Source organism: Maylandia zebra, linkage group LG8, assembly GCF_041146795.1.
Source record: "Maylandia zebra isolate NMK-2024a linkage group LG8, Mzebra_GT3a, whole genome shotgun sequence".
Classification (NCBI taxonomy): Eukaryota; Metazoa; Chordata; class Actinopteri; order Cichliformes; family Cichlidae; genus Maylandia; species Maylandia zebra.
This window is the reverse complement of record NC_135174.1, coordinates 13,343,768-13,369,391: the sequence shown is the minus strand read 5'-3', so window position 1 is coordinate 13,369,391 and position 25,624 is coordinate 13,343,768. Positions and strand designations below refer to the sequence as shown.

The 25,624-nt window shown below is 42.2% G+C and overlaps 3 protein-coding genes and 1 long non-coding RNA gene across 7 annotated transcripts; 3 read left to right on the top strand and 1 right to left on the bottom strand.

The window, feature by feature from the left end:
- The first annotated feature begins 1,168 nt into the window (after positions 1-1,168).
- On the top strand, positions 1,169-3,997 carry LOC112433637 (uncharacterized). Of its 2 annotated transcripts, XM_076887407.1 has the most exons (3): positions 1,169-1,273; positions 2,487-2,531; positions 2,624-3,997. In XM_076887407.1, the coding sequence occupies exons 2-3, from the start codon at positions 2,492-2,494 to the stop codon at positions 3,361-3,363; spliced, it is 780 nt and encodes a 259-aa protein (XP_076743522.1). In that variant the 5' UTR covers positions 1,169-1,273; positions 2,487-2,491; the 3' UTR covers positions 3,364-3,997. The 2 variants fall into 2 exon arrangements, with proteins under 2 accessions (XP_076743522.1, XP_076743523.1); XM_076887408.1 differs by lacking the exon at positions 1,169-1,273 and having other exon boundaries at positions 2,370-2,531.
- Positions 3,998-9,536: 5,539 nt separating this feature from the next.
- LOC112431367 (uncharacterized) lies at positions 9,537-12,364 on the top strand. The gene is made up of 3 exons (XM_076887406.1): positions 9,537-9,628; positions 10,842-10,886; positions 10,979-12,364. The coding sequence occupies exons 2-3, from the start codon at positions 10,847-10,849 to the stop codon at positions 11,728-11,730; spliced, it is 792 nt and encodes a 263-aa protein (XP_076743521.1). The 5' UTR covers positions 9,537-9,628; positions 10,842-10,846; the 3' UTR covers positions 11,731-12,364.
- A 5,558-nt stretch (positions 12,365-17,922) lies between these two features.
- LOC112431366 (uncharacterized) lies at positions 17,923-20,741 on the top strand. Of its 2 annotated transcripts, XM_076887404.1 has the most exons (3): positions 17,923-18,014; positions 19,231-19,275; positions 19,368-20,741. In XM_076887404.1, the coding sequence occupies exons 2-3, from the start codon at positions 19,236-19,238 to the stop codon at positions 20,105-20,107; spliced, it is 780 nt and encodes a 259-aa protein (XP_076743519.1). In that variant the 5' UTR covers positions 17,923-18,014; positions 19,231-19,235; the 3' UTR covers positions 20,108-20,741. The 2 variants fall into 2 exon arrangements, with proteins under 2 accessions (XP_076743519.1, XP_076743520.1); XM_076887405.1 differs by lacking the exon at positions 17,923-18,014 and having other exon boundaries at positions 19,129-19,275.
- A 407-nt stretch (positions 20,742-21,148) lies between these two features.
- LOC143419830 (uncharacterized) lies at positions 21,149-23,177 on the bottom strand. Of its 2 annotated transcripts, none has more exons than XR_013099851.1 (4): positions 23,073-23,177; positions 22,737-22,889; positions 22,509-22,600; positions 21,149-21,341 (listed from the first exon to the last, which is right to left on the bottom strand). It is a non-coding gene; the product is annotated as an uncharacterized LOC143419830 (long non-coding RNA). The 2 variants fall into 2 exon arrangements; XR_013099850.1 differs by having other exon boundaries at positions 22,756-22,889.
- Positions 23,178-25,624: the final 2,447 nt, after the last annotated feature.

The following is a 25,624-nucleotide window of genomic DNA, read 5'->3' as shown; positions in this document are numbered from 1 at the left end:
CAGCGTTCCTACAGAACAGACCGTAAAGCATTCCCAAAAAGTCAAAACAATTATTTTAGCAGCTGATTTCTGTACTTAAAAAAACCCCAAACAAACATTTATTATAGCTCTATTATGTAGGTAATGTAGGAGACGTGGACACAAATACACAGAGGGTTAACGAGGGAAGTGGGAGCACACGGGGAACACAGGCGACACTGATAATCATAACGAGACACGGCAGGAGTAACACAACACTGACGGGAGACTATCAAAGTAAAACAGGAAGCACACAGAGACGCAGACCAGATTGGAAGAGAACACAGACATAGCGGGCTGGGAAAACATGGAATAAAACACAAGGAGGAGAAACGAGGCATGGGGGCTGGCAGATACACAGAGGGGGCACACAGGGGGTAAAGTCACGAGGGGAAATCAAATAAGCAACATCTTAACAGAACAACCGAGGGACCCTAAAGCTGACATCAAACAACAACAATACAAGACACACAAAAAACCAGGTAGAAGTCCCAGGACCATGACATGCAGGTGGTTACATATGGTTAAAATGATTCAAATGCACTAAGTATGCATGTTTTTCCATATCAATATAGTCCATAACTTGATTACTGTCTGTAGCCCACATGATTAAACACTTTAGTTACATAAAACATGTGAGTTTAGATTTTATCTACTGTATAGCCTGTATAGTAAATTAATATGTAGCCCAATAAGTATAAAATCCAGAAAGCTACACAACATGGGGCGGTTCATTTACAAACACAGTTCTAACTTGAGTTTCACACAGTTTTTATTAGAAAACAATCAAATTGTTAAATGCTTCAAGTACACAAAATGTCAGAAATCTGCACCGTCATGAACAGAAATTTAAACCTAATTTTTCGTGATTTGTTGATTAACCCTCCGAGGTCTAAATCCCACGTTGTGCACATCAACATCACAGATTTGTACAAATAAAATTTATAACAAAGACATGTTAAATATTAAGCACTGGAAACAGCTTGTTGTTTTGTTGCCATAGCGTTTTGTTTTGTCTCCATTTAAAAGATATCAAAATCTGAGCAAACAACTTGATGTCAAAAGAATCTCTGCACATTCCGCAGTCTTTGCTGCTAAAGTGACATCACAGCATTTAAGCATGTTTGAATGAAAACATCAGCATATGAACACAAAACTGAAGAGACACTGCAACCGAATGAAAGCAGACCACTATTTAGTGACATTTGGACGTTTCCCTGAGGATTAACTGCTGTGTAATCTACCAAGAACTAAAGTAAGCTCAAATTTCAGTTTATAAACTCAAGATCATTTACTTAAATATATAAAGCCTGATTTCCCTGCTTGCCAGGACAGTATTTATGTACTTTACATTGTGCAAGACTAGACTATATTTTCCATCATAGAGAGGATGATGTGGATCTATTATTCAGGAAAACAAATGAAGACTTAACTATTTGTCAGCTGATGTAATATTTGACAAATGATACATAAATTAGAAAATGTTCTTAATCATATCTTAGAGTGACAGAAGCTCTTTTTAACACGATTATTTCTCAGATTATTTTGTTCATTTAGGAAAATAGAGAAGACGTAAGTTTTGTTCTCAAACAAACTATTAGAATTTCTGAGAAACTGAGCCTACGTGCACATGTACACGGCTATTTTTGAAAGCGCAGCTTTGTCTCTGCATTTGGGCCTTTCGTCCACACCTAAACAGCAGATTGAGTCACTGAAAGGTGAGATTTTTAAAAAGCACGTTTTTGTGTTCAGGTGTGGACGAGGAAAACGGACATTTACTCAGGCAATGTCAAAAGTGTGCGCCGCTGTTGAAGTCACGCTGTGGCCACGTTATTGTTTACATGAGATCAATTTCTACAATGGCAGATGTAGACAACATACTGTGTCTGTTAATCTTAGTATCTGCAGTTTTTACACGCTTACATCAGACGTGGATTCTACATTCAACACAGACGCTCTCCCAACCCAAATCCTGACGTCGGTTTGGAAGAAATGTAATTTAAAAAAATGACATTTATGTATGCTGTATGCATTTAGTCCATTCCAAAGTTGTGAGTCTGTCTTTAGTTATTAACATTTGAAACGATGAAGGCACGTGAAAGTAACACAAAATTAGCTGCTTTTCCAGAAAAAGACAAAAACTTCTCAGAAGTACGTAAGGTTTTATGAGGTTTTCCCACCCAGGCTTCTAGACTTCTGATTGGCCAACATTTCTACACGGTTAAGATTTGGCGTGTTCTTGACAGCGTTTCACTTTGTTTTTAGTGTTTAGATGTGGAAGGAGATATTTTTTCAAAACTGCACATGTGGACTGGATTATTATTTTTTAAACGAAAAAGGAAAAACGTCCGTTTTCAAACATAGCCGTGTACGTTTGGACGCAGCCTAAAGTCATCACAAAAAAAGCAAATTCTCTGAACATTCTGGGTTGAGGTTTAGTGATCATTGTTGTTTTGTGTTCCTTGTAGTCAAAATGAGTGCAAGTGGAGACGGACCACAAAATAACCAAAACGGTAAGCACATGTACTCAGTCTTGAAATTGATGAAAAACAGATTTTCAGCAGATAGTTATGGATGTTAATTAAAAGATTTAATGATCTTGCAGGCCAACAGGTTAACCCACGAATGTTGGCAAATGGAGATCAGGAACCTGCTAATGGCTTCCTGAACAGTCTGTATCGCGCTCTCCATGAATATTGTTGCTATCTAGATGAGCTAATAGCTTCAGTACTGGCACAATATGACAATTACCTTTACGGGGACGATGACGACGACGATGACGATGACGACGATGACGACGACGACGATGACGACGATGACGACGACGACAACGACGATGACGACGACGACGACGACAACGACGATGACGACAACGATGACGACAATGACGGCGGCGACGGCGACGGCAACGATGACGATGACGATGACGACGACGACGATGTTCAAAATATTCATGTGAGGGACAATAATGCCAATGGTGACAACGATGAACAGCACGGGGATGCTGTGGTTGTGATCATTTTCAATGTTGGTGGCATTGAAAATGAGGAGGCATTTGAAGGCCGCATGGATGTTCGCCAGTACATCCCAGAAGAGGACCCTCAGCCATGTGTTTCCAGGAAGAGGTCTAGAGAGAGGGATGAAGAAGATTTAGGAGCAAACAAAAGAATGAGATGGAGCGATGATGACTCTGAAGTATTTGAAGATGCGCACGAAGAGCTTGAACACGAAACTGGAGGCTCGAGGAAGCGTTCCCGAGAGGATTTTGAGCAAGAAGAGGAATACTTGCCCGTGTGCAAACTTCAGAGGTGTTCAATTGAGTCGACCAGCAGCAATGAAGACTAAGACTACTTCGACGGGTTTTTTCAGTATCCTTTCAGTAATCTGATGGCCTACTCAGGTGATCCTGAATCCTCTATGCTGCAATAAGCTGGGCATACACTGTGCTGCGATTTTTCAGTCGCGTTATTCGGCTCCTGATCAAACTGTAGGATTGACTCGCAGGGGTGAGAAGTTTGATCAAGGCCAAACTCGGGACGATCCCCAAAACGATCGCACGACTGAAAAATCGGCTCAAAATGGGCCAAAAATCGCACAGTGTATGCCCAGCATTAGGCTGCCGGGGGATTCCCATGATGCACTGGGTGTTTCTTCTTCACCCACTATGTTTAATAGACCTCTGCACTGAATGGTACTTGTTATTAACCTCTGTCTCTGTTCCATGTCTTTATACTATTTTCCTTGCCCCTCCCCAACCGGTCGCAGCAGATGGCCGCCCCTCCCTGAGCCTGGTTCTGCTGGAGGTTTCTTCCTGTTAAAAGGGAGTTTTTCCTTCCCACTGTCGCCAAAGTGCTTGCTCATAGGGGGTCATATGATTGTTGGGGTTTTCTTTGTAAGTATATCTTACAATATAAAGCGCCTTCAGGTGACTGTTGCTGTCATTTGGCGCTCTTTAAATAAAATTGAATTGAAAATTAAATAGATGTCACTGTGATGATTTCTTCCCTGCATAGAAAGCTTAGACCCAAATGCAGATTCAATGCACATGGTTAAACTATTTATAAGACTTTGTTTAAAGAGAGGGAATGGAGAACGTGGCTCGAGCTAGGAGTGTCAGCAGACAGCAGGAACCAGAGGAAAAGCTATCGAGAGACTGAACACCTGGCTCCTGATGGGAACAATCCAACGGGAATTCTGCAACAGAGGGAGAAGAAGTTGCTGGACGGGTAAGGGAGTTTGAGGGTAGGATGAGTACGTTGGCAGAGGAGACCTAAACACAGGGAAAACAAGGTTAAACACAGGGAAGGAGCACGCCAGAACTGGAGCAGAGGGGAAGCCTAGTTACCACTGGAGATGGCAGAACAAACTGGCGAGGAGTAGCAGGCAGCGCTGGTTTAAGAAGCCCTCCTGCTGATTGTTTGCAGATGAGGCCCAGGTGAGATGCTGGAAACTCCACCTCTGAAGTGTGGACACAGTATCCCCATTCCAAGTGGAAAAGCCCCTCAGACATTTCCATGGTGCATGACAAGAAGGATGAGAAAGCATTCATGGTCCATCCGTCCGTCCGTCAGCGTAATGCCTAAAAGTTTATTCAGATGTAAATGTATTACATTTTTAAATAAAGATCATCAGTGTTTTTAATGACGCTGCAGTTCATTCATGTGTCTCTATTGGACAGTGTTGTAGAAGTTACAGAAGACAGGAATCAGTTCCAGCTTGGCCTGACATTTGATCACTAGTGATGTGTGATACCACTGATTTCCTTTCCGATCCCATACCAAGTAAAATTCAGGGTGGTATCGACGATACTGCTCCGATACTTTGTACAAAAACTTTACTCTTTTATTGTATCTCAAATTATAGCGTCATAATCATTATAGGACATCAGATTACTTGTTCTTATCACTTAATAATGCAGAATTCATCATATAGAAATCAAAAACCTGAAGTTGTGCACTATGTGAACACCTTGCCTGCCTGCAGCACTAAAGGACTCCCTGAGAGACGTCTGTCTCACCCTAGCAGCACCCGTCCTTCTCCTCCTCTTCAGTTTGCCTCAACATAAGCTCGTCATATTCTGTGATATGATTTACTTTGAGGTGTTTGACAAGGTTAGTGGTGTTGCCACAACACCTCACTTTCTTGCCACATGTATCGCAAACCACGTCTGGGCTGTTTGTGGATGTAAAACATGACTCCAGTTACGCTCAGCCATTGTTGTGAGTGCGCACGCCACAGGCTGCCACACATTTATACAGCCGTATTTCACACATGACTATAAAAGGCGGAAGAGGGAGTAGTTCTTTCCAATGTAGACAATCTGAATGATAGTTTCTTTCCACTGTGTTCCTGTTAATGAAAAACTACAATTTACCCCAAAATGATTCAAATATCGATATTTTAATGTGGAAACCTTCTGTTTCCACATCTGGACTTTCTGTTGCTGCCCACGCGGGTGAAACTTTCTTTGAAGTGGCTCATTGAAGTTGTAATTGATAATCAATTCCCACACAATGTGAGAATCCAATCAATTTGTTTATCAGGGGAAAGGTGTGATTTCTTAGGACACTGGAGCCTAACATTAACTGGTTTAAAATTAGCTTATTTCCATAAGAAGAAAAACATACTGAGAAAGAGATCACCAAAATATACATGTACAAATGTGAAATAGTCATATGTAGTGTGAAAGAGCTATTTGACATCTTTAAATTCAAAGTAATGTATAAATCCACTTACATAAAACATGAAAAGGCGGCGCAGCGATGCCCATCTCAGCCAGTGTATGATGGTGGGGCAAGATGGCAGCTTCCACAACATGACGCCAGCTCCTATGTATTTTTAGTAGATAAATGATACGTTTATGTATCAATTTGTTGGAAGATGTAATTACACCTTAATTATGTAATTAGAAGCAAAAATGATTTTTTTTAAATCAAATCACCTCAAAAAATTACTGTACTTACTTTCTAAATCATTCTTTACCTCTGAAAGGGGTGGCTGTGGCTCAGGAGGTGGAGCAGGTCATCTACTAATCAGATGGTTTTTGGATCGATCCCTGGCTGCTCCAGACTGCATGCTAACTGTCCTTGGGCAAGACATTAACCCCAAGTCACTCTCTGATGCATTCATCAGAGTATGAATGTGTGTGAATGTTAGGTAGAAAGCACAGAAAAAGGGCTTCTATGAACAGGTGTGAATGAGGCAACCTGTATAGAGCGCTTTGAATGTTCAGGTAGAGTAGAAAAGCACTGTAAAAATTTCTCTGTGTTGATTTCTTTTGGACCTCAAACATTACTCACCTTGTTGCAGGTTTCTTTATTAATGCTGAAAACCCAGAATGGAAACTGACCTTACTGCTTCCTTCCTTTCCAAACTATTGCGGCTCCTCCAACCAACGGCCGCGGCAGGCTAAACATGAGGACACAGATGACGTGCAACAGTAAATGGTAAATGGCCTGTATTTGTATAGCGCTTTTCTAGTCCCTAAGGACCCCAAAGCGCTTTACACAACCTGTCATCCACCCATTCACACACACATTCACACACTGGTGATGGCAAGCTACAATGTAGCCACAGCCACCCTGGGGCGCACTGACAGAGGCGAGGCTGCCGGACACTGGCACCACCGGGCCCTCTGACCACCACCAGGCGGCAACGGGTGAAGTGTCTTGCCCAAGGACACAACGACCGAGACTGTCCAAGCCGGGGCTCGAACCGGCAACCTTCCGATTACAAGGCGAACTCCCAACTCTTGAGCCACGATCGCCCCATGAGATACACCTCTGTACTATTTGCTACTTTTATTCCACATACAACTGTCCACTGTACAAATCGGCACACGGCCTCAAACCATTAAACAAATGCACAGACTGCACAAATAACTGCACCATTTACTATGCCAAATTTCAACATTGGCCTATTGCATAACTTAGTGCAGAAGTATACATAAACCAAAAGATGCATCAAAATGATTCAAGCTGCGCTCAAGCTGCAGTCAACAGAAGGTTTCGCCTCATGCTCACCCTACCTTTCTGCTCATTAACATCAGGTGCCGTGAACAGGTGAGTGCAACCACATTTATCACACCCATTAAATCCTTTTATCTCATTGTGTTTGAATAATTGTAATTCCTTCTACTGGGATCTCAGCCAGAAGTCCATCTTTCACCTCCAGCTCATTTAAATCTCAGCTGCCAGACTTATAACAAATTCAAAGAAATAAATCATCATTCTCCTCCTCACAACCTTTTGGGTATACGATACATGGGTACAAGCCTTGTTTCAGATTTGGTCACTTTTTATGAACCAAGTCACTGCCTGCATTCTGCACATCAGACACTCTTAGCTGTCTGTGCAGCCTGGCTCAATGCAAAAAGAAAACAAACCGTTTCGTGTTTTAACTCTTTGAACTTTTCTTTTGAGTTTTTAACTAAGATTTTATTGTGTTCTTTAACACACTTTGTAACTGTTTTGAAAGTGCTAGGCAAATTAACTGTTAACTATTACTGTTATTATTGTTATTGACAGTCTGGAGCTTTGGCAGTATGGAAGGTGGATGCGAGAGGGAGACTTCATGGAAACCACCTTTTTCTTTCCCATCACCATATTCCTGAATGTTTCCAAATGCATAGGTTAAAAATAAAAAACTCGTTGCTTTTTTAAAAATTCTGCAACACTCAGAAATCCTAGCAGCTGGCACCACCAATGGACGCATAGCAATGTTGAGGATGGTGGTGCAGTCGGGTAGCAGTAGACACTAAGCCCCAGTGGAAACTGCAGACACCAACAGAAATTGGAGGAAATGTCACTCAGCTACAGGTAATGTCTTGACCAGCATTAGTGCATTACTTTCGTTTGGTTTAATTACACTTTTATTTTAACTGGAGATTGACAGTAACAACACTGTTTTTCTTTGAGCCAAAATTTCATTGAAGGAAATTTCAATGCAGCTTTGATGCTGGATGGAGACAGCAACGCATTTTAAAACCCTGACTTGGACTGTGGGAATCAAGTCTTTACAATACGCACACACACACACACACACACACACACACACACACACACACACACACACACACACACACACACACACCAGCCTGACCAATAAGAGCCAAGAGTTGCAGTGATAGGCAGGCTGAACCAGCAAATAGCCAGAAACAACTGGTCAGTGCAGCACCGCCTCAGGTACCACATTCAGATTTTAACTGGCTTCTGACTTTGTGTGGTGTGGAGTATGCTAGATTTTATATAAATATGGATGAGATTAGCTGGGGATGAACAAAATCTCCTTCAGCAACTATTAAATAGCCAGAAGGGGCCAGACAGTCAATATATTAATTCAGCGTTCCTACAGAACAGACCGTAAAGCATTCCCAAAAAGTCAAAACAATTATTTTAGCAGCTGATTTCTGTACTTAAAAAAACCCCAAACAAACATTTATTATAGCTCTATTATGTAGGTAATGTAGGAGACGTGGACACAAATACACAGAGGGTTAACGAGGGAAGTGGGAGCACACGGGGAACACAGGCGACACTGATAATCATAACGAGACACGGCAGGAGTAACACAACACTGACGGGAGACTATCAAAGTAAAACAGGAAGCACACAGAGACGCAGACCAGATTGGAAGAGAACACAGACATAGCGGGCTGGGAAAACATGGAATAAAACACAAGGAGGAGAAACGAGGCATGGGGGCTGGCAGATACACAGAGGGGGCACACAGGGGGTAAAGTCACGAGGGGAAATCAAATAAGCAACATCTTAACAGAACAACCGAGGGACCCTAAAGCTGACATCAAACAACAACAATACAAGACACACAAAAAACCAGGTAGAAGTCCCAGGACCATGACATGCAGGTGGTTACATATGGTTAAAATGATTCAAATGCACTAAGTATGCATGTTTTTCATATCAATACAGTCCATAACTTGATTACTGTCTGTAGCCCACATGATTAAACACTTTAGTTACATAAAACATGTGAGTTTAGATTTTATCTACTGTATAGCCTGTATAGTAAATTAATATGTAGCCCAATAAGTATAAAATCCAGAAAGCTACACAACATGGGATGGTTCATTTACAAACACAGTTCTAACTTGAGTTTCACACAGTTTTTATTAGAAAACAATCAAATTGTTAAATGCTTCAAGTACACAAAATGTCAGAAATCTGCACCGTCATGAACAGAAATTTAAACCTAATTTTTCGTGATTTGTTGATTAACCCTCCGAGGTCTAAATCCCACGTTGTGCACATCAACATCACAGATTTGTACAAATAAAATTTATAACAAAGACATGTTAAATATTAAGCACTGGAAACAGCTTGTTGTTTTGTTGCCATAGCGTTTTGTTTTGTCTCCATTTAAAAGATATCAAAATCTGAGCAAACAACTTGATGTCAAAAGAATCTCTGCACATTCCGCAGTCTTTGCTGCTAAAGTGACATCACAGCATTTAAGCATGTTTGAATGAAAACATCAGCATATGAACACAAAACGGAAGAGACACTGCAACCGAATGAAAGCAGACCACTATTTAGTGACATTTGGACGTTTCCCTGAGGATTAACTGCTGTGTAATCTACCAAGAACTAAAGTAAGCTCAAATTTCAGTTTATAAACTCAAGATCATTTACTTAAATATATAAAGCCTGATTTCCCTGCTTGCCAGGACAGTATTTATGTACTTTACATTGTGCAAGACTAGACTATATTTTCCATCATAGAGAGGATGATGTGGATCTATTATTCAGGAAAACAAATGAAGACTTAACTATTTGTCAGCTGATGTAATATTTGACAAATGATACATAAATTAGAAAATGTTCTTAATCATATCTTAGAGTGACAGAAGCTCTTTTTAACACGATTATTTCTCAGATTATTTTGTTCATTTAGGAAAATAGAGAAGACGTAAGTTTTGTTCTCAAACAAACTATTAGAATTTCTGAGAAACTGAGCCTACGTGCACATGTACACGGCTATTTTTGAAAGCGCAGCTTTGTCTCTGCATTTGGGCCTTTCGTCCACACCTAAACAGCAGATTGAGTCACTGAAAGGTGAGATTTTTAAAAAGGACGTTTTTGTGTTTAGGTGTGGACGAGGAAAACGGACATTTACTCAGGCAATGTCAAAAGTGTGCGCCGCTGTTGAAGTCACGCTGTGGCCACGTTATTGTTTACATGAGATCAATTTCTACAATGGCAGATGTAGACAACATACTGTGTCTGTTAATCTTAGTATCTGCAGTTTTTACACGCTTACATCAGACGTGGATTCTACATTCAACACAGACGCTCTCCCAACCCAAATCCTGACGTCGGTTTGGAAGAAATGTAATTTAAAAAAATGACATTTATGTATGCTGTATGCATTTAGTCCATTCCAAAGTTGTGAGTCTGTCTTTAGTTATTAACATTTGAAACGATGAAGGCACGTGAAAGTAACACAAAATTAGCTGCTTTTCCAGAAAAAGACAAAAACTTCTCAGAAGTACGTAAGGTTTTATGAGGTTTTCCCACCCAGGCTTCTAGACTTCTGATTGGCCAACATTTCTACACGGTTAAGATTTGGCGTGTTCTTGACAGCGTTTCACTTTGTTTTTAGTGTTTAGATGTGGAAGGAGATATTTTTTCAAAACTGCACATGTGGACTGGATTATTATTTTTTAAACGAAAAAGGAAAAACGTCCGTTTTCAAACATAGCCGTGTACGTTTGGATGCAGCCTAAAGTCATCACAAAAAAAGCAAATTCTCTGAACATTCTGGGTTGAGGTTTAGTGATCATTGTTGTTTTGTGTTCCTTGTAGTCAAAATGAGTGCAAGTGGAGACGGACCACAAAATAACCAAAACGGTAAGCACATGTACTCAGTCTTGAAATTGATGAAAAACAGATTTTCAGCAGATAGTTATGGATGTTAATTAAAAGATTTAATGATCTTGCAGGCCAACAGGTTAACCCACGAATGTTGGCAAATGGAGATCAGGAACCTGCTAATGGCTTCCTGAACAGTCTGTATCGCGCTCTCCATGAATATTGTTGCTATCTACATGAGCTAATAGCTTCAGTACTGGCACAATATGACAATTACCTTTACGGGGACGAAGACGATGACGATGACGATGACGACGATGACGACGACGACGATGACGACGATGACGACGACGACGACGACAACGACGATGACGACGACGACGACGACGACGACAACGACGATGACGACAACGATGACGACAATGACGGCGGCGACGGCGACGGCAACGATGACGATGACGATGACGACGACGACGATGTTCAAAATATTCATGTGAGGGACAATAATGCCAATGGTGACAACGATGAACAGCACGGGGATGCTGTGGTTGTGATCATTTTCAATGTTGGTGGCATTGAAAATGAGGAGGCATTTGAAGGCCGCATGGATGTTCGCCAGTACATCCCAGAAGAGGACCCTCAGCCAGGTGTTTCCAGGAAGAGGTCTAGAGAGAGGGATGAAGAAGATTTAGGAGCAAACAAAAGAATGAGATGGAGCGATGATGACTCTGAAGTATTTGAAGATGCGCACAAAGAGCTTGAACACGAAACTGGAGGCTCGAGGAAGCGTTCCCGAGAGGATTTTGAGCAAGAAGAGGAATACTTGCCCGTGTGCAAACTTCAGAGGTGTTCAATTGAGTCGACCAGCAGCAATGAAGACTAAGACTACTTCGACGGGTTTTTTCAGTATCCTTTCAGTAATCTGATGGCCTACTCAGGTGATCCTGAATCCTCTATGCTGCAATAAGCTGGGCATACACTGTGCTGCGATTTTTCAGTCGCGTTATTCGGCTCCTGATCAAACTGTAGGATTGACTCGCAGGGGTGAGAAGTTTGATCAAGGCCAAACTCGGGACGATCCCCAAAACGATCGCACGACTGAAAAATCGGCTCAAAATGGGCCAAAAATCGCACAGTGTATGCCCAGCATTAGGCTGCCGGGGGATTCCCATGATGCACTGGGTGTTTCTTCTTCACCCACTATGTTTAATAGACCTCTGCACTGAATGGTACTTGTTATTAACCTCTGTCTCTGTTCCATGTCTTTATACTATTTTCCTTGCCCCTCCCCAACCGGTCGCAGCAGATGGCCGCCCCTCCCTGAGCCTGGTTCTGCTGGAGGTTTCTTCCTGTTAAAAGGGAGTTTTTCCTTCCCACTGTCGCCAAAGTGCTTGCTCATAGGGGGTCATATGATTGTTGGGGTTTTCTTTGTAAGTATATCTTACAATATAAAGCGCCTTCAGGTGACTGTTGCTGTCATTTGGCGCTCTTTAAATAAAATTGAATTGAAAATTAAATAGATGTCACTGTGATGATTTCTTCCCTGCATAGAAAGCTTAGACCCAAATGCAGATTCAATGCACATGGTTAAACTATTTATGAGACTTTAGAGAGGGAATGGAGAACGTGGCTCGAGCTAGGAGTGTCAGCAGACAGCAGGAACCAGAGGAAAAGCTATCGAGAGACTGAACACCTGGCTCCTGATGGGAACAATCCAACGGGAATTCTGCAACAGAGGGAGAAGAAGTTGCTGGACGGGTAAGGGAGTTTGAGGGTAGGATGAGTACGTTGGCAGAGGAGACCTAAACACAGGGAAAACAAGGTTAAACACAGGGAAGGAGCACGCCAGAACTGGAGCAGAGGGGAAGCCTAGTTACCACTGGAGATGGCAGAACAAACTGGCGAGGAGTAGCAGGCAGCGCTGGTTTAAGAAGCCCTCCTGCTGATTGTTTGCAGATGAGGCCCAGGTGAGATGCTGGAAACTCCACCTCTGAAGTGTGGACACAGTATCCCCATTCCAAGTGGAAAAGCCCCTCAGACATTTCCATGGTGCATGACAAGAAGGATGAGAAAGCATTCATGGTCCATCCATCCGTCCGTCAGCGTAATGCCTAAAAGTTTATTCAGATGTAAATGTATTACATTTTTAAATAAAGATCATCAGTGTTTTTAATGACGCTGCAGTTCATTCATGTGTCTCTATTGGACAGTGTTGTAGAAGTTACAGAAGACAGGAATCAGTTCCAGCTTGGCCTGACATTTGATCACTAGTGATGTGTGATACCACTGATTTCCTTTCCGATCCCATACCACGTAAAATTCAGGGTGGTATCGACGATACTGCTCCGATACTTTGTACAAAAACTTTACTCTTTTATTGTATCTCAAATTATAGCGTCATAATCATTATAGGACATCAGATTACTTGTTCTTATCACTTAATAATGCAGAATTCATCATATAGAAATCAAAAACCTGAAGTTGTGCACTATGTGAACACCTTGCCTGCCTGCAGCACTAAAGGACTCCCTGAGAGACGTCTGTCTCACCCTAGCAGCACCCGTCCTTCTCCTCCTCTTCAGTTTGCCTCAACATAAGCTCGTCATATTCTGTGATATGATTTACTTTGAGGTGTTTGACAAGGTTAGTGGTGTTGCCACAACACCTCACTTTCTTGCCACATGTATCGCAAACCACGTCTGGGCTGTTTGTGGATGTAAAATACGTGCGCACATGACTCCAGTTACGCTCAGCCATTGTTGTGAGTGCGCACGCCACAGGCTGCCACACATTTATACAGCCGTATTTCACACATGACTATAAAAGGCGGAAGAGGGAGTAGTTCTTTCCAATGTAGACAATCTGAATGATAGTTTCTTTCCACTGTGTTCCTGTTAATGAAAAACTACAATTTACCCCAAAATGATTCAAATATCGATATTTTAATGTGGAAACCTTCTGTTTCCACATCTGGACTTTCTGTTGCTGCCCACGCGGGTGAAACTTTCTTTGAAGTGGCTCATTGAAGTTGTAATTGATAATCAATTCCCACACAATGTGAGAATCCAATCAATTTGTTTATCAGGGGAAAGGTGTGATTTCTTAGGACACTGGAGCCTAACATTAACTGGTTTAAAATTAGCTTATTTCCATAAGAAGAAAAACATACTGAGAAAGAGATCACCAAAATATACATGTACAAATGTGAAATAGTCATATGTAGTGTGAAAGAGCTATTTGACATCTTTAAATTCAAAGTAATGTATAAATCCACTTACATAAAACATGAAAAGGCGGCGCAGCGATGCCCATCTCAGCCAGTGTATGATGGTGGGGCAAGATGGCAGCTTCCACAACATGACGCCAGCTCCTATGTATTTTTAGTAGATAAATGATACGTTTATGTATCAATTTGTTGGAAGATGTAATTACACCTTAATTATGTAATTAGAAGCAAAAATGATTTTTTTTTAAATCAAATCACCTCAAAAAATTACTGTACTTACTTTCTAAATCATTCTTTACCTCTGAAAGGGGTGGCTGTGGCTCAGGAGGTGGAGCAGGTCATCTACTAATCAGATGGTTTTTGGATCGATCCCTGGCTGCTCCAGACTGCATGCTAACTGTCCTTGGGCAAGACATTAACCCCAAGTCACTCTCTGATGCATTCATCAGAGTATGAATGTGTGTGAATGTTAGGTAGAAAGCACAGAAAAAGGGCTTCTATGAACAGGTGTGAATGAGGCAACCTGTATAGAGCGCTTTGAATGTTCAGGTAGAGTAGAAAAGCACTGTAAAAATTTCTCTGTGTTGATTTCTTTTGGACCTCAAACATTACTCACCTTGTTGCAGGTTTCTTTATTAATGCTGAAAACCCAGAATGGAAACTGACCTTACTGCTTCCTTCCTTTCCAAACTATTGCGGCTCCTCCAACCAACGGCCGCGGCAGGCTAAACATGAGGACACAGATGACGTGCAACAGTAAATGGTAAATGGCCTGTATTTGTATAGCGCTTTTCTAGTCCCTAAGGACCCCAAAGCGCTTTACACAACCTGTCATCCACCCATTCACACACACATTCACACACTGGTGATGGCAAGCTACAATGTAGCCACAGCCACCCTGGGGCGCACTGACAGAGGCGAGGCTGCCGGACACTGGCACCACCGGGCCCTCTGACCACCACCAGGCGGCAACGGGTGAAGTGTCTTGCCCAAGGACACAACGACCGAGACTGTCCAAGCCGGGGCTCGAACCGGCAACCTTCCGATTACAAGGCGAACTCCCAACTCTTGAGCCACGATCGCCCCATGAGATACACCTCTGTACTATTTGCTACTTTTATTCCACATACAACTGTCCACTGTACAAATCGGCACACGGCCTCAAACCATTAAACAAATGCACAGACTGCACAAATAACTGCACCATTTACTATGCCAAATTTCAACATTGGCCTATTGCATAACTTAGTGCAGAAGTATACATAAACCAAAAGATGCATCAAAATGATTCAAGCTGCGCTCAAGCTGCAGTCAACAGAAGGTTTCGCCTCATGCTCACCCTACCTTTCTGCTCATTAACATCAGGTGCCGTGAACAGGTGAGTGCAACCACATTTATCACACCCATTAAATCCTTTTATCTCATTGTGTTTGAATAATTGTAATTCCTTCTACTGGGATCTCAGCCAGAAGTCCATCTTTCACCTCCAGCTCATTTAAATCTCAGCTGCCAGACTTATAACAAATTCAAAGAAATAAATCATCATTCTCCTCCTCACAACCTTTTGGGTATACGATACATGGGTACAAGCCTTGTTACAGATTTGGTCACTTTTTATGAACCAAGTCACTGCCTGCATTCTGCACATCAGACACTCTTAGCTGATCGTGCAGCCTGGCTCAATGCAAAAAGAAAACAAACCGTTTCGTGTTTTAACTCTTTGAACTTTTCTTTTGAGTTTTTAACTAAGATTTTATTGTGTTCTTTAACACACTTTGTAACTGTTTTGAAAGTGCTAGGCAAATTAACTGTTAACTATTACTGTTATTATTGTTATTGACAGTCTGGAGCTTTGGCAGTATGGAAGGTGGATGCGAGAGGGAGACTTCATGGAAACCACCTTTTTCTTTCCCATCACCATATTCCTGAATGTTTCCAAATGCATAGGTTAAAAATAAAAAACTCGTTGCTTTTTTAAAAATTCTGCAACACTCAGAAATCCTAGCAGCTGGCACCACCAATGGACGCATAGCAATGTGGAGGATGGTGGTGCAGTCGGGTAGCAGTAGACACTAAGCCCCAGTGGAAACTGCAGACACCAACAGAAATTGGAGGAAATGTCACTCAGCTACAGGTAATGTCTTGACCAGCATTAGTACATTACTTTCGTTTGGTTTAATTACACTTTTATTTTAACTGGAGATTGACAGTAACAACACTGTTTTTCTTTGAGCCAAAATTTCATTGAAGGAAATTTCAATGCAGCTTTGATGCTGGATGGAGACAGCAACGCATTTTAAAACCCTGACTTGGACTGTGGGAATCAAGTCTTTAAAATGCACACACACACACACACACACACACACACACACACACACACACACACACACACACACACACACACACACACACACACACACACCAGCCTGACCAATAAGAGCCAAGAGTTGCAGTGATAGGCAGGCTGAACCAGCAAATAGCCAGAAACAACTGGTCAGTGCAGCACCGCCTCAGGTACCACATACAGATTTTAACTGGCTTCTGACTTTGTGTGGTGTGGAGTATGCTAGATTTTATATAAATATGGATGAGATTAGCTGGGGATGAACAAAATCTCCTTCAGCAACTATTAAATAGCCAGAAGGGGCCAGACAGTCAATATATTAATTCAGCGTTCCTACAGAACAGACCGTAAAGCATTCCCAAAAAGTCAAAACAATTATTTTAGCAGCTGATTTCTGTACTTAAAAAAACCCCAAACAAACATTTATTATAGCTCTATTATGTAGGTAATGTAGGAGACGTGGACACAAATACACAGAGGGTTAACGAGGGAAGTGGGAGCACACGGGGAACACAGGCGACACTGATAATCATAACGAGACACGGCAGGAGTAACACAACACTGACGGGAGACTATCAAAGTAAAACAGGAAGCACACAGAGACGCAGACCAGATTGGAAGAGAACACAGACATAGCGGGCTGGGAAAACATGGAATAAAACACAAGGAGGAGAAACGAGGCATGGGGGCTGGCAGATACACAGAGGGGGCACACAGGGGGTAAAGTCACGAGGGGAAATCAAATAAGCAACATCTTAACAGAACAACCGAGGGACCCTAAAGCTGACATCAAACAACAACAATACAAGACACACAAAAAACCAGGTAGAAGTCCCAGGACCATGACATGCAGGTGGTTACATATGGTTAAAATGATTCAAATGCACTAAGTATGCATGTTTTTCATATCAATATAGTCCATAACTTGATTACTGTCTGTAGCCCACATGATTAAACACTTTAGTTACATAAAACATGTGAGTTTAGATTTTATCTACTGTATAGCCTGTATAGTAAATTAATATGTAGCCCAATAAGTATAAAATCCAGAAAGCTACACAACATGGGGCGGTTCATTTACAAACACAGTTCTAACTTGAGTTTCACACAGTTTTTATTAGAAAACAATCAAATTGTTAAATGCTTCAAGTACACAAAATGTCAGAAATCTGCACCGTCATGAACAGAAATTTAAACCTAATTTTTCGTGATTTGTTGATTAACCCTCCGAGGTCTAAATCCCACGTTGTGCACATCAACATCACAGATTTGTACAAATCAAATTTATAACAAAGACATGTTAAATATTAAGCACTGGAAACAGCTTGTTGTTTTGTTGCCATAGCGTTTTGTTTTGTCTCCATTTAAAAGATATCAAAATCTGAGCAAACAACTTGATGTCAAAAGAATCTCTGCACATTCCGCAGTCTTTGCTGCTAAAGTGACATCACAGCATTTAAGCATGTTTGAATGAAAACATCAGCATATGAACACAAAACGGAAGAGACACTGCAACCGAATGAAAGCAGACCACTATTTAGTGACATTTGGACGTTTCCCTGAGGATTAACTGCTGTGTAATCTACCAAGAACTAAAGTAAGCTCAAATTTCAGTTTATAAACTCAAGATCATTTACTTAAATATATAAAGCCTGATTTCCCTGCTTGCCAGGACAGTATTTATGTACTTTACATTGTGCAAGACTAGACTATATTTTCCATCATAGAGAGGATGATGTGGATCTATTATTCAGGAAAACAAATGAAGACTTAACTATTTGTCAGCTGATGTAATATTTGACAAATGATACATAAATTAGAAAATGTTCTTAATCATATCTTAGAGTGACAGAAGCTCTTTTTAACACGATTATTTCTCAGATTATTTTGTTCATTTAGGAAAATAGAGAAGACGTAAGTTTTGTTCTCAAACAAACTATTAGAATTTCTGAGAAACTGAGCCTACGTGCACATGTACACGGCTATTTTTGAAAGCGCAGCTTTGTCTCTGCATTTGGGCCTTTCGTCCACACCTAAACAGCAGATTGAGTCACTGAAAGGTGAGATTTTTAAAAAGCACGTTTTTGTGTTTAGGTGTGGACGAGGAAAACGGACATTTACTCAGGCAATGTCAAAAGTGTGCGCCGCTGTTGAAGTCACGCTGTGGCCACGTTATTGTTTACATGAGATCAATTTCTACAATGGCAGATGTAGACAACATACTGTGTCTGTTAATCTTAGTATCTGCAGTTTTTACACGCTTACATCAGACGTGGATTCTACATTCAACACAGACGCTCTCCCAACCCAAATCCTGACGTCGGTTTGGAAGAAATGTAATTTAAAAAAATGACATTTATGTATGCTGTATGCATTTAGTCCATTCCAAAGTTGTGAGTCTGTCTTTAGTTATTAACATTTGAAACGATGAAGGCACGTGAAAGTAACACAAAATTAGCTGCTTTTCCAGAAAAAGACAAAAACTTCTCAGAAGTACGTAAGGTTTTATGAGGTTTTCCCACCCAGGCTTCTAGACTTCTGATTGGCCAACATTTCTACACGGTTAAGATTTGGCGTGTTCTTGACAGCGTTTCACTTTGTTTTTAGTGTTTAGATGTGGAAGGAGATATTTTTTCAAAACTGCACATGTGGACTGGATTTTTATTTTTTTTTAAACGAAAAAGGAAAATCGTCCGTTTTCAAACATAGCCGTGTACGTTTGGACGCAGCCTAAAGTCATCACAAAAAAAGCAAATTCTCTGAACATTCTGGGTTGAGGTTTAGTGATCATTGTTGTTTTGTGTTCCTTGTAGTCAAAATGAGTGCAAGTGGAGACGGACCACAAAATAACCAAGACGGTAAGCACATGTACTCAGTCTTGAAATTGATGAAAAACAGATTTTCAGCAGATAGTTATGGATGTTAATTAAAAGATTTAATGATCTTGCAGGCCAACAGGTTAACCCACGAATGTTGGCAAATGGAGATCAGGAACCTGCTAATGGCTTCCTGAACCGTCTGTATCGCGCTCTCCATGATTATTGTTGCTATCTAGATGAGCTAATAGCTTCAGTACTGGCACAATATGACAATTACCTTTACGGGGACGAAGACGATGACGACGACGACGACGATGACGACGACGATGACGATGACGACGACGACGACGACGACAACGACGATGACGACAACGACAACGACGATGACGACAACGATGACGACAATGACGGCGGCGACGGCGACGGCAACGATGACGATGACGATGACGACGACGACGACGACGATGTTCAAAATATTCATGTGAGGGACAATAATGCCAATGGTGACAACGATGAACAGCACGGGGATGCTGTGGTTGTGATCATTTTCAATGTTGGTGGCATTGAAAATGAGGAGGCATTTGAAGGCCGCATGGATGTTCGCCAGTACATCCCAGAAGAGGACCCTCAGCCAGGTGTTTCCAGGAAGAGGTCTAGAGAGAGGGATGAAGAAGATTTAGGAGCAAACAAAAGAATGAGATGGAGCGATAATGACTCTGAAGTATTTGAAGATGCGCACGAAGAGCTTGAACACGAAACTGGAGGCTCGAGGAAGCGTTCCCGAGAGGATTTTGAGCAAGAAGAGGAATACTTGCCCGTGTGCAAACTTCAGAGGTGTTCAATTGAGTCGACCAGCAGCAATGAAGACTAAGACTACTTCGACGGGTTTTTTCAGTATCCTTTCAGTAATCTGATGGCCTACTCAGGTGATCCTGAATCCTCTATGCTGCAATAAGCTGGGCATACACTGTGCTGCGATTTTTCAGTCGCGTTATTCGGCTCCTGATCAAACTGTAGGATTGACTCGCAGGGGTGAGAAGTTTGATCAAGGCCAAACTCGGGACGATCCCCAAAACGATCGCACGACTGAAAAATCGGCTCAAAATGGGCCAAAAATCGCACAGTGTATGCCCAGCATTAGGCTGCCGGGGGATTCCCATGATGCACTGGGTGTTTCTTCTTCACCCACTATGTTTAATAGACCTCTGCACTGAATGGTACTTGTTATTAACCTCTGTCTCTGTTCCATGTCTTTATACTATTTTCCTTGCCCCTCCCCAACCGGTCGCAGCAGATGGCCGCCCCTCCCTGAGCCTGGTTCTGCTGGAGGTTTCTTCCTGTTAAAAGGGAGTTTTTCCTTCCCACTGTCGCCAAAGTGCTTGCTCATAGGGGGTCATATGATTGTTGGGGTTTTCTTTGTAAGTATATCTTACAATATAAAGCGCCTTCAGGTGACTGTTGCTGTCATTTGGCGCTCTTTAAATAAAATTGAATTGAAAATTAAATAGATGTCACTGTGATGATTTCTTCCCTGCATAGAAAGCTTAGACCCAAATGCAGATTCAATGCACATGGTTAAACTATTTATAAGACTTTGTTTAAAGAGAGGGAATGGAGAACGTGGCTCGAGCTAGGAGTGTCAGCAGACAGCAGGAACCAGAGGAAAAGCTATCGAGAGACTGAACACCTGGCTCCTGATGGGAACAATCCAACGGGAATTCTGCAACAGAGGGAGAAGAAGTTGCTGGACGGGTAAGGGAGTTTGAGGGTAGGATGAGTACGTTGGCAGAGGAGACCTAAACACAGGGAAAACAAGGTTAAACACAGGGAAGGAGCACGCCAGAACTGGAGCAGAGGGGAAGCCTAGTTACCACTGGAGATGGCAGAACAAACTGGCAAGGAGTAGCAGGCAGCGCTGGTTTAAGAAGCCCTCCTGCTGATTGTTTGCAGATGAGGCCCAGGTGAGATGCTGGAAACTCCACCTCTGAAGTGTGGACACAGTATCCCCATTCCAAGTGGAAAAGCCCCTCAGACACTTCCATGGTGCATGACAAGAAGGATGAGAAAGCATTCATGGTCCATCCATCCCTCCGTCAGCGTAATGCCTAAAAGTTTATTCAGATGTAAATGTATTACATTTTTAAATAAAGATCATCAGTGTTTTTAATGACGCTGCAGTTCATTCATGTGTCTCTATTGGACAGTGTTGTAGAAGTTACAGAAGACAGGAATCAGTTCCAGCTTGGCCTGACATTTGATCACTAGTGATGTGTGATACCACTGATTTCCTTTCCGATCCGATACCAAGTAAAATTCAGGGTGGTATCGATGATACTGCTCCGATACTTTGTACAAAAACTTTACTCTTTTATTGTATCTCAAATTATAGCGTCATAATCATTACAGGACATCAGATTACTTGTTCTTATCACTTAATAATGCAGAATTCATCATATAGAAATCAAAAACCTGAAGTTGTGCACTATGTGAACACCTTGCCTGCCTGCAGCACTAAAGGACTCCCTGAGAGACGTCTGTCTCACCCTAGCAGCACCCGTCCTTCTCCTCCTCTTCAGTTTGCCTCAACATAAGCTCGTCATATTCTGTGATATGATTTACTTTGAGGTGTTTGACAAGGTTAGTGGTGTTGCCACAACACCTCACTTTCTTGCCACATGTATCGCAAACCACGTCTGGGCTGTTTGTGGATGTAAAATACGTGCGCACATGACTCCAGTTACGCTCAGCCATTGTTGTGAGTGCGCACGCCACAGGCTGCCACACATTTATACAGCCGTATTTCACACATGACTATAAAAGGCGGAAGAGGGAGTAGTTCTTTCCAATGTAGACAATCTGAATGATAGTTTCTTTCCACTGTGTTCCTGTTAATGAAAAACTACAATTTACCCCAAAATGATTCAAATATCGATATTTTAATGTGGAAACCTTCTGTTTCCACATCTGGACTTTCTGTTGCTGCCCACGCGGGTGAAACTTTCTTTGAAGTGGCTCATTGAAGTTGTAATTGATAATCAATTCCCACACAATGTGAGAATCCAATCAATTTGTTTATCAGGGGAAAGGTGTGATTTCTTAGGACACTGGAGCCTAACATTAACTGGTTTAAAATTAGCTTATTTCCATAAGAAGAAAAACATACTGAGAAAGAGATCACCAAAATATACATGTACAAATGTGAAATAGTCATATGTAGTGTGAAAGAGCTATTTGACATCTTTAAATTCAAAGTAATGTATAAATCCACTTACATAAAACATGAAAAGGCGGCGCAGCGATGCCCATCTCAGCCAGTGTATGATGGTGGGGCAAGATGGCAGCTTCCACAACATGACGCCAGCTCCTATGTATTTTTAGTAGATAAATGATACGTTTATGTATCAATTTGTTGGAAGATGTAATTACACCTTAATTATGTAATTAGAAGCAAAAATGATTTTTTTTTTAATCAAATCACCTCAAAAAATTACTGTACTTACTTTCTAAATCATTCTTTACCTCTGAAAGGGGTGGCTGTGGCTCAGGAGGTGGAGCAGGTCATCTACTAATCAGATGGTTTTTGGGTCGATCCCTGGCTGCTCCAGACTGCATGCTAACTGTCCTTGGGCAAGACATTAACCCCAAGTCACTCTCTGATGCATTCATCAGAGTATGAATGTGTGTGAATGTTAGGTAGAAAGCACAGAAAAAGGGCTTCTATTAACAGGTGTGAATGAGGCAACCTGTATAGAGCGCTTTGAATGTTCAGGTAGAGTAGAAAAGCACTGTAAAAATTTCTCTGTGTTGATTTCTTTTGGACCTCAAACATTACTCACCTTGTTGCAGGTTTCTTTATTAATGCTGAAAACCCAGAATGGAAACTGACCTTACTGCTTCCTTCCTTTCCAAACTATTGCGGCTCCTCCAACCAACGGCCGCGGCAGGCTAAACATGAGGACACAGATGACGTGCAACAGTAAATGGTAAATGGCCTGTATTTGTATAGCGCTTTTCTAGTCCCTAAGGACCCCAAAGCGCTTTACACAACCTGTCATCCACCCATTCACACACACATTCACACACTGGTGATGGCAAGCTACAATGTAGCTGTTATGTATGAACCAAGAATTATTGTGTGCTATGCAAGCCATCGCCAGTAGGGGGCACCACGCCCAGTTATGTATGTATGTTACTTCTGTGTGAGCCCAATAAAGAAGAAGTCAACTTGTAAACAAACTGTTGTATGTGCAGTCTGACTCGGCATAATCCTTAATAGTGTATTGACACTACAGTGGAAATATAACATAAATTGGCGACGAGTTGTGACGTCTGGAAGACTTGGCTGTCTACTGAGCATGAACTGACTGCGTGGCCGAGTTCGGACGGAAAACGGACGATCGCGTGGTGAATTAGCATCGGAGCTAGCTGCTAGCTGCTTTTCGCCGACGAGTCAAAAACGACAGTGTTGGCTGTGGACAGCGGATACATCATGGCTGGAATGATTGGACAGATGGACCCTTTTGATGATGCTGGTGAGCAATGGGCGACGTATATTGAACGTTTTGAGCATTACACCCTTGCTAATGACATTCAGCCTGAGAAACGGGTCCCGGTGCTGCTGAGTGTGATGGGTCCCAAGACGTACAGTCTGCTGCGTAATCTAGTGGCGCCAAGCAAGCCTGGGACAATGCAGTATGACAATATTGTGGGTGTTTTGCAAGCTCATTTTGCTCCCAAACCGCTGGTAATAGCTGAAAGGTTCCGGTTCCACAAGAGGAATCAGGGGGAAGAAGAAACGGTCGCACAGTATGTGGCGGTGCTGAAAAGACTGTCAGAACATTGCGAGTTTGGTGCGTATCTGGAAGATGCTCTACGAGGCAGATTTGTGTGTGGATTAAAGTGTGAAACTGTGCAGAAGCGTCTTTTGACTGAGAAGGATCTCACGTTTCGCAAAGCAGTTGATTATGCTGTGTCGGCAGAGACAGCAACACGTGAAGTGCAGCAGTTGAGTGGTTCCCTTAAAGTGAATGCAGTGCTGTCACAAAGAGGTGAAAAATGCCGCCGCTGCGGGAAAATGAATCATACTGATGATGACTGCTGGTACAAAGACCGTGACTGTCACCAGTGTGGAAGGAAGGGCCACACGAAACGCATGTGCAAAGGTAGAGCCAGAAGCAGCCAAGATTGGAACAGGAAAGAGAAAGAGGGGAAACATGAGCTGAAAGGCAATGCAGTTAAAAACAGAGCAAAGGACAAAAAGAGGAGAATTCATCATGTTGCCGCTGAGGAGAGTGAAAGTGAAGGAACCAGACCCGACACTGATAGTGAGTTGGAGCTGTATTCTTTGTCACGAAAAGAGAAATATTCACGTATCTCCCTAATGCCTGTAGTTAACGGGAAGAAAATGGAGATGGAGCTGGATACAGGGGCTGCTGTGTCTTTGATTCCATGGGAACAATATAAAAGTATGCTGAGTCAGTTGCCGCTGCAACCCACTGACATCATGCTGAAAACGTACACTGGGGAGCCGCTGGCACCAGAAGGGGTCATCAAGGTGCAAGTTGAACTGAATAAGCAGCGTGCAACTCTACCCTTGTATGTGGTAAAGGTGGATGCTCCACCACTGTTTGGTAGGGAGTGGCTGAGAGTGATTAAGCTGAACTGGAAAGACTTAAAGATGGTCCATGCCAGAGAGCAAAGCGGAAATGACAATCTGAAGGCTGTGCTAAAGAAACACTCTGCCGTTTTCTCTAAGGAGCTGGGCACAATGAAAGGAATTAAAGCCAGATTGACTCTTAGGCCTGATAGTGTCCCCAAATTCTGTCCACCACGTAACGTGCCTTATGCTCTCCGCCCTCGGGTGGAGGCAGAACTGAAACGCCTGACTGAGCTTGGGGTGATCACACCAGTGGAGCATAGTGATTGGGCTACGCCCGTGGTCCCTGTCAACAAGAAGGATGGCTCAGTGAGACTCTGTGGTGATTTCAAGGTCACTCTTAATTCGCAGCTCTGTGTGGATAAGTACCCACTTCCACGCATTGAGGACCTGTTTGCTTCTCTAGCAGGAGGTCAGCATTTCAGTAAGCTAGACTTAGCAAATGCCTACTTACAGATGGAGGTAGAAGAGGAGTCTAAGAAGCTGCTGACTATTTCGACACAAAAAGGGCTGTTCCGTTTCAATCGCTTGCCTTTTGGAGTGGCGTCTTCACCTGCATTGTTTCAGAAGGCTATGGATCAAGTGCTTCTCGGCCTACCATACACCCATTGTTATCTGGATGACATCCTCGTCAGTGGTCCAGATAAAGAGACACACCTGAGATCCCTTAAGGCAGTTTTGGGCAGGCTGGAGGACTATGGCCTGCGTCTCAAACAGGAGAAGTGCCTGTTT

What these genes read in the sequence shown, in the direction of transcription:
- LOC112431366 (XM_076887404.1), top strand. Translation starts at nt 19,236, where the DNA reads ATGAGTGCAAGTGGAGACGGACCACAAAATAACCAAGACG. An exon ending in ACCACAAAATAACCAAGACG is followed by an intron (nt 19,276 to 19,367) that starts GTAAGCACATGT and finishes ATGATCTTGCAG; the next exon opens with GCCAACAGGTTAACCCACGA.
- LOC112431367 (XM_076887406.1), top strand. Translation starts at nt 10,847, where the DNA reads ATGAGTGCAAGTGGAGACGGACCACAAAATAACCAAAACG. An exon ending in ACCACAAAATAACCAAAACG is followed by an intron (nt 10,887 to 10,978) that starts GTAAGCACATGT and finishes ATGATCTTGCAG; the next exon opens with GCCAACAGGTTAACCCACGA.
- LOC112433637 (XM_076887407.1), top strand. Translation starts at nt 2,492, where the DNA reads ATGAGTGCAAGTGGAGACGGACCACAAAATAACCAAAACG. An exon ending in ACCACAAAATAACCAAAACG is followed by an intron (nt 2,532 to 2,623) that starts GTAAGCACATGT and finishes ATGATCTTGCAG; the next exon opens with GCCAACAGGTTAACCCACGA.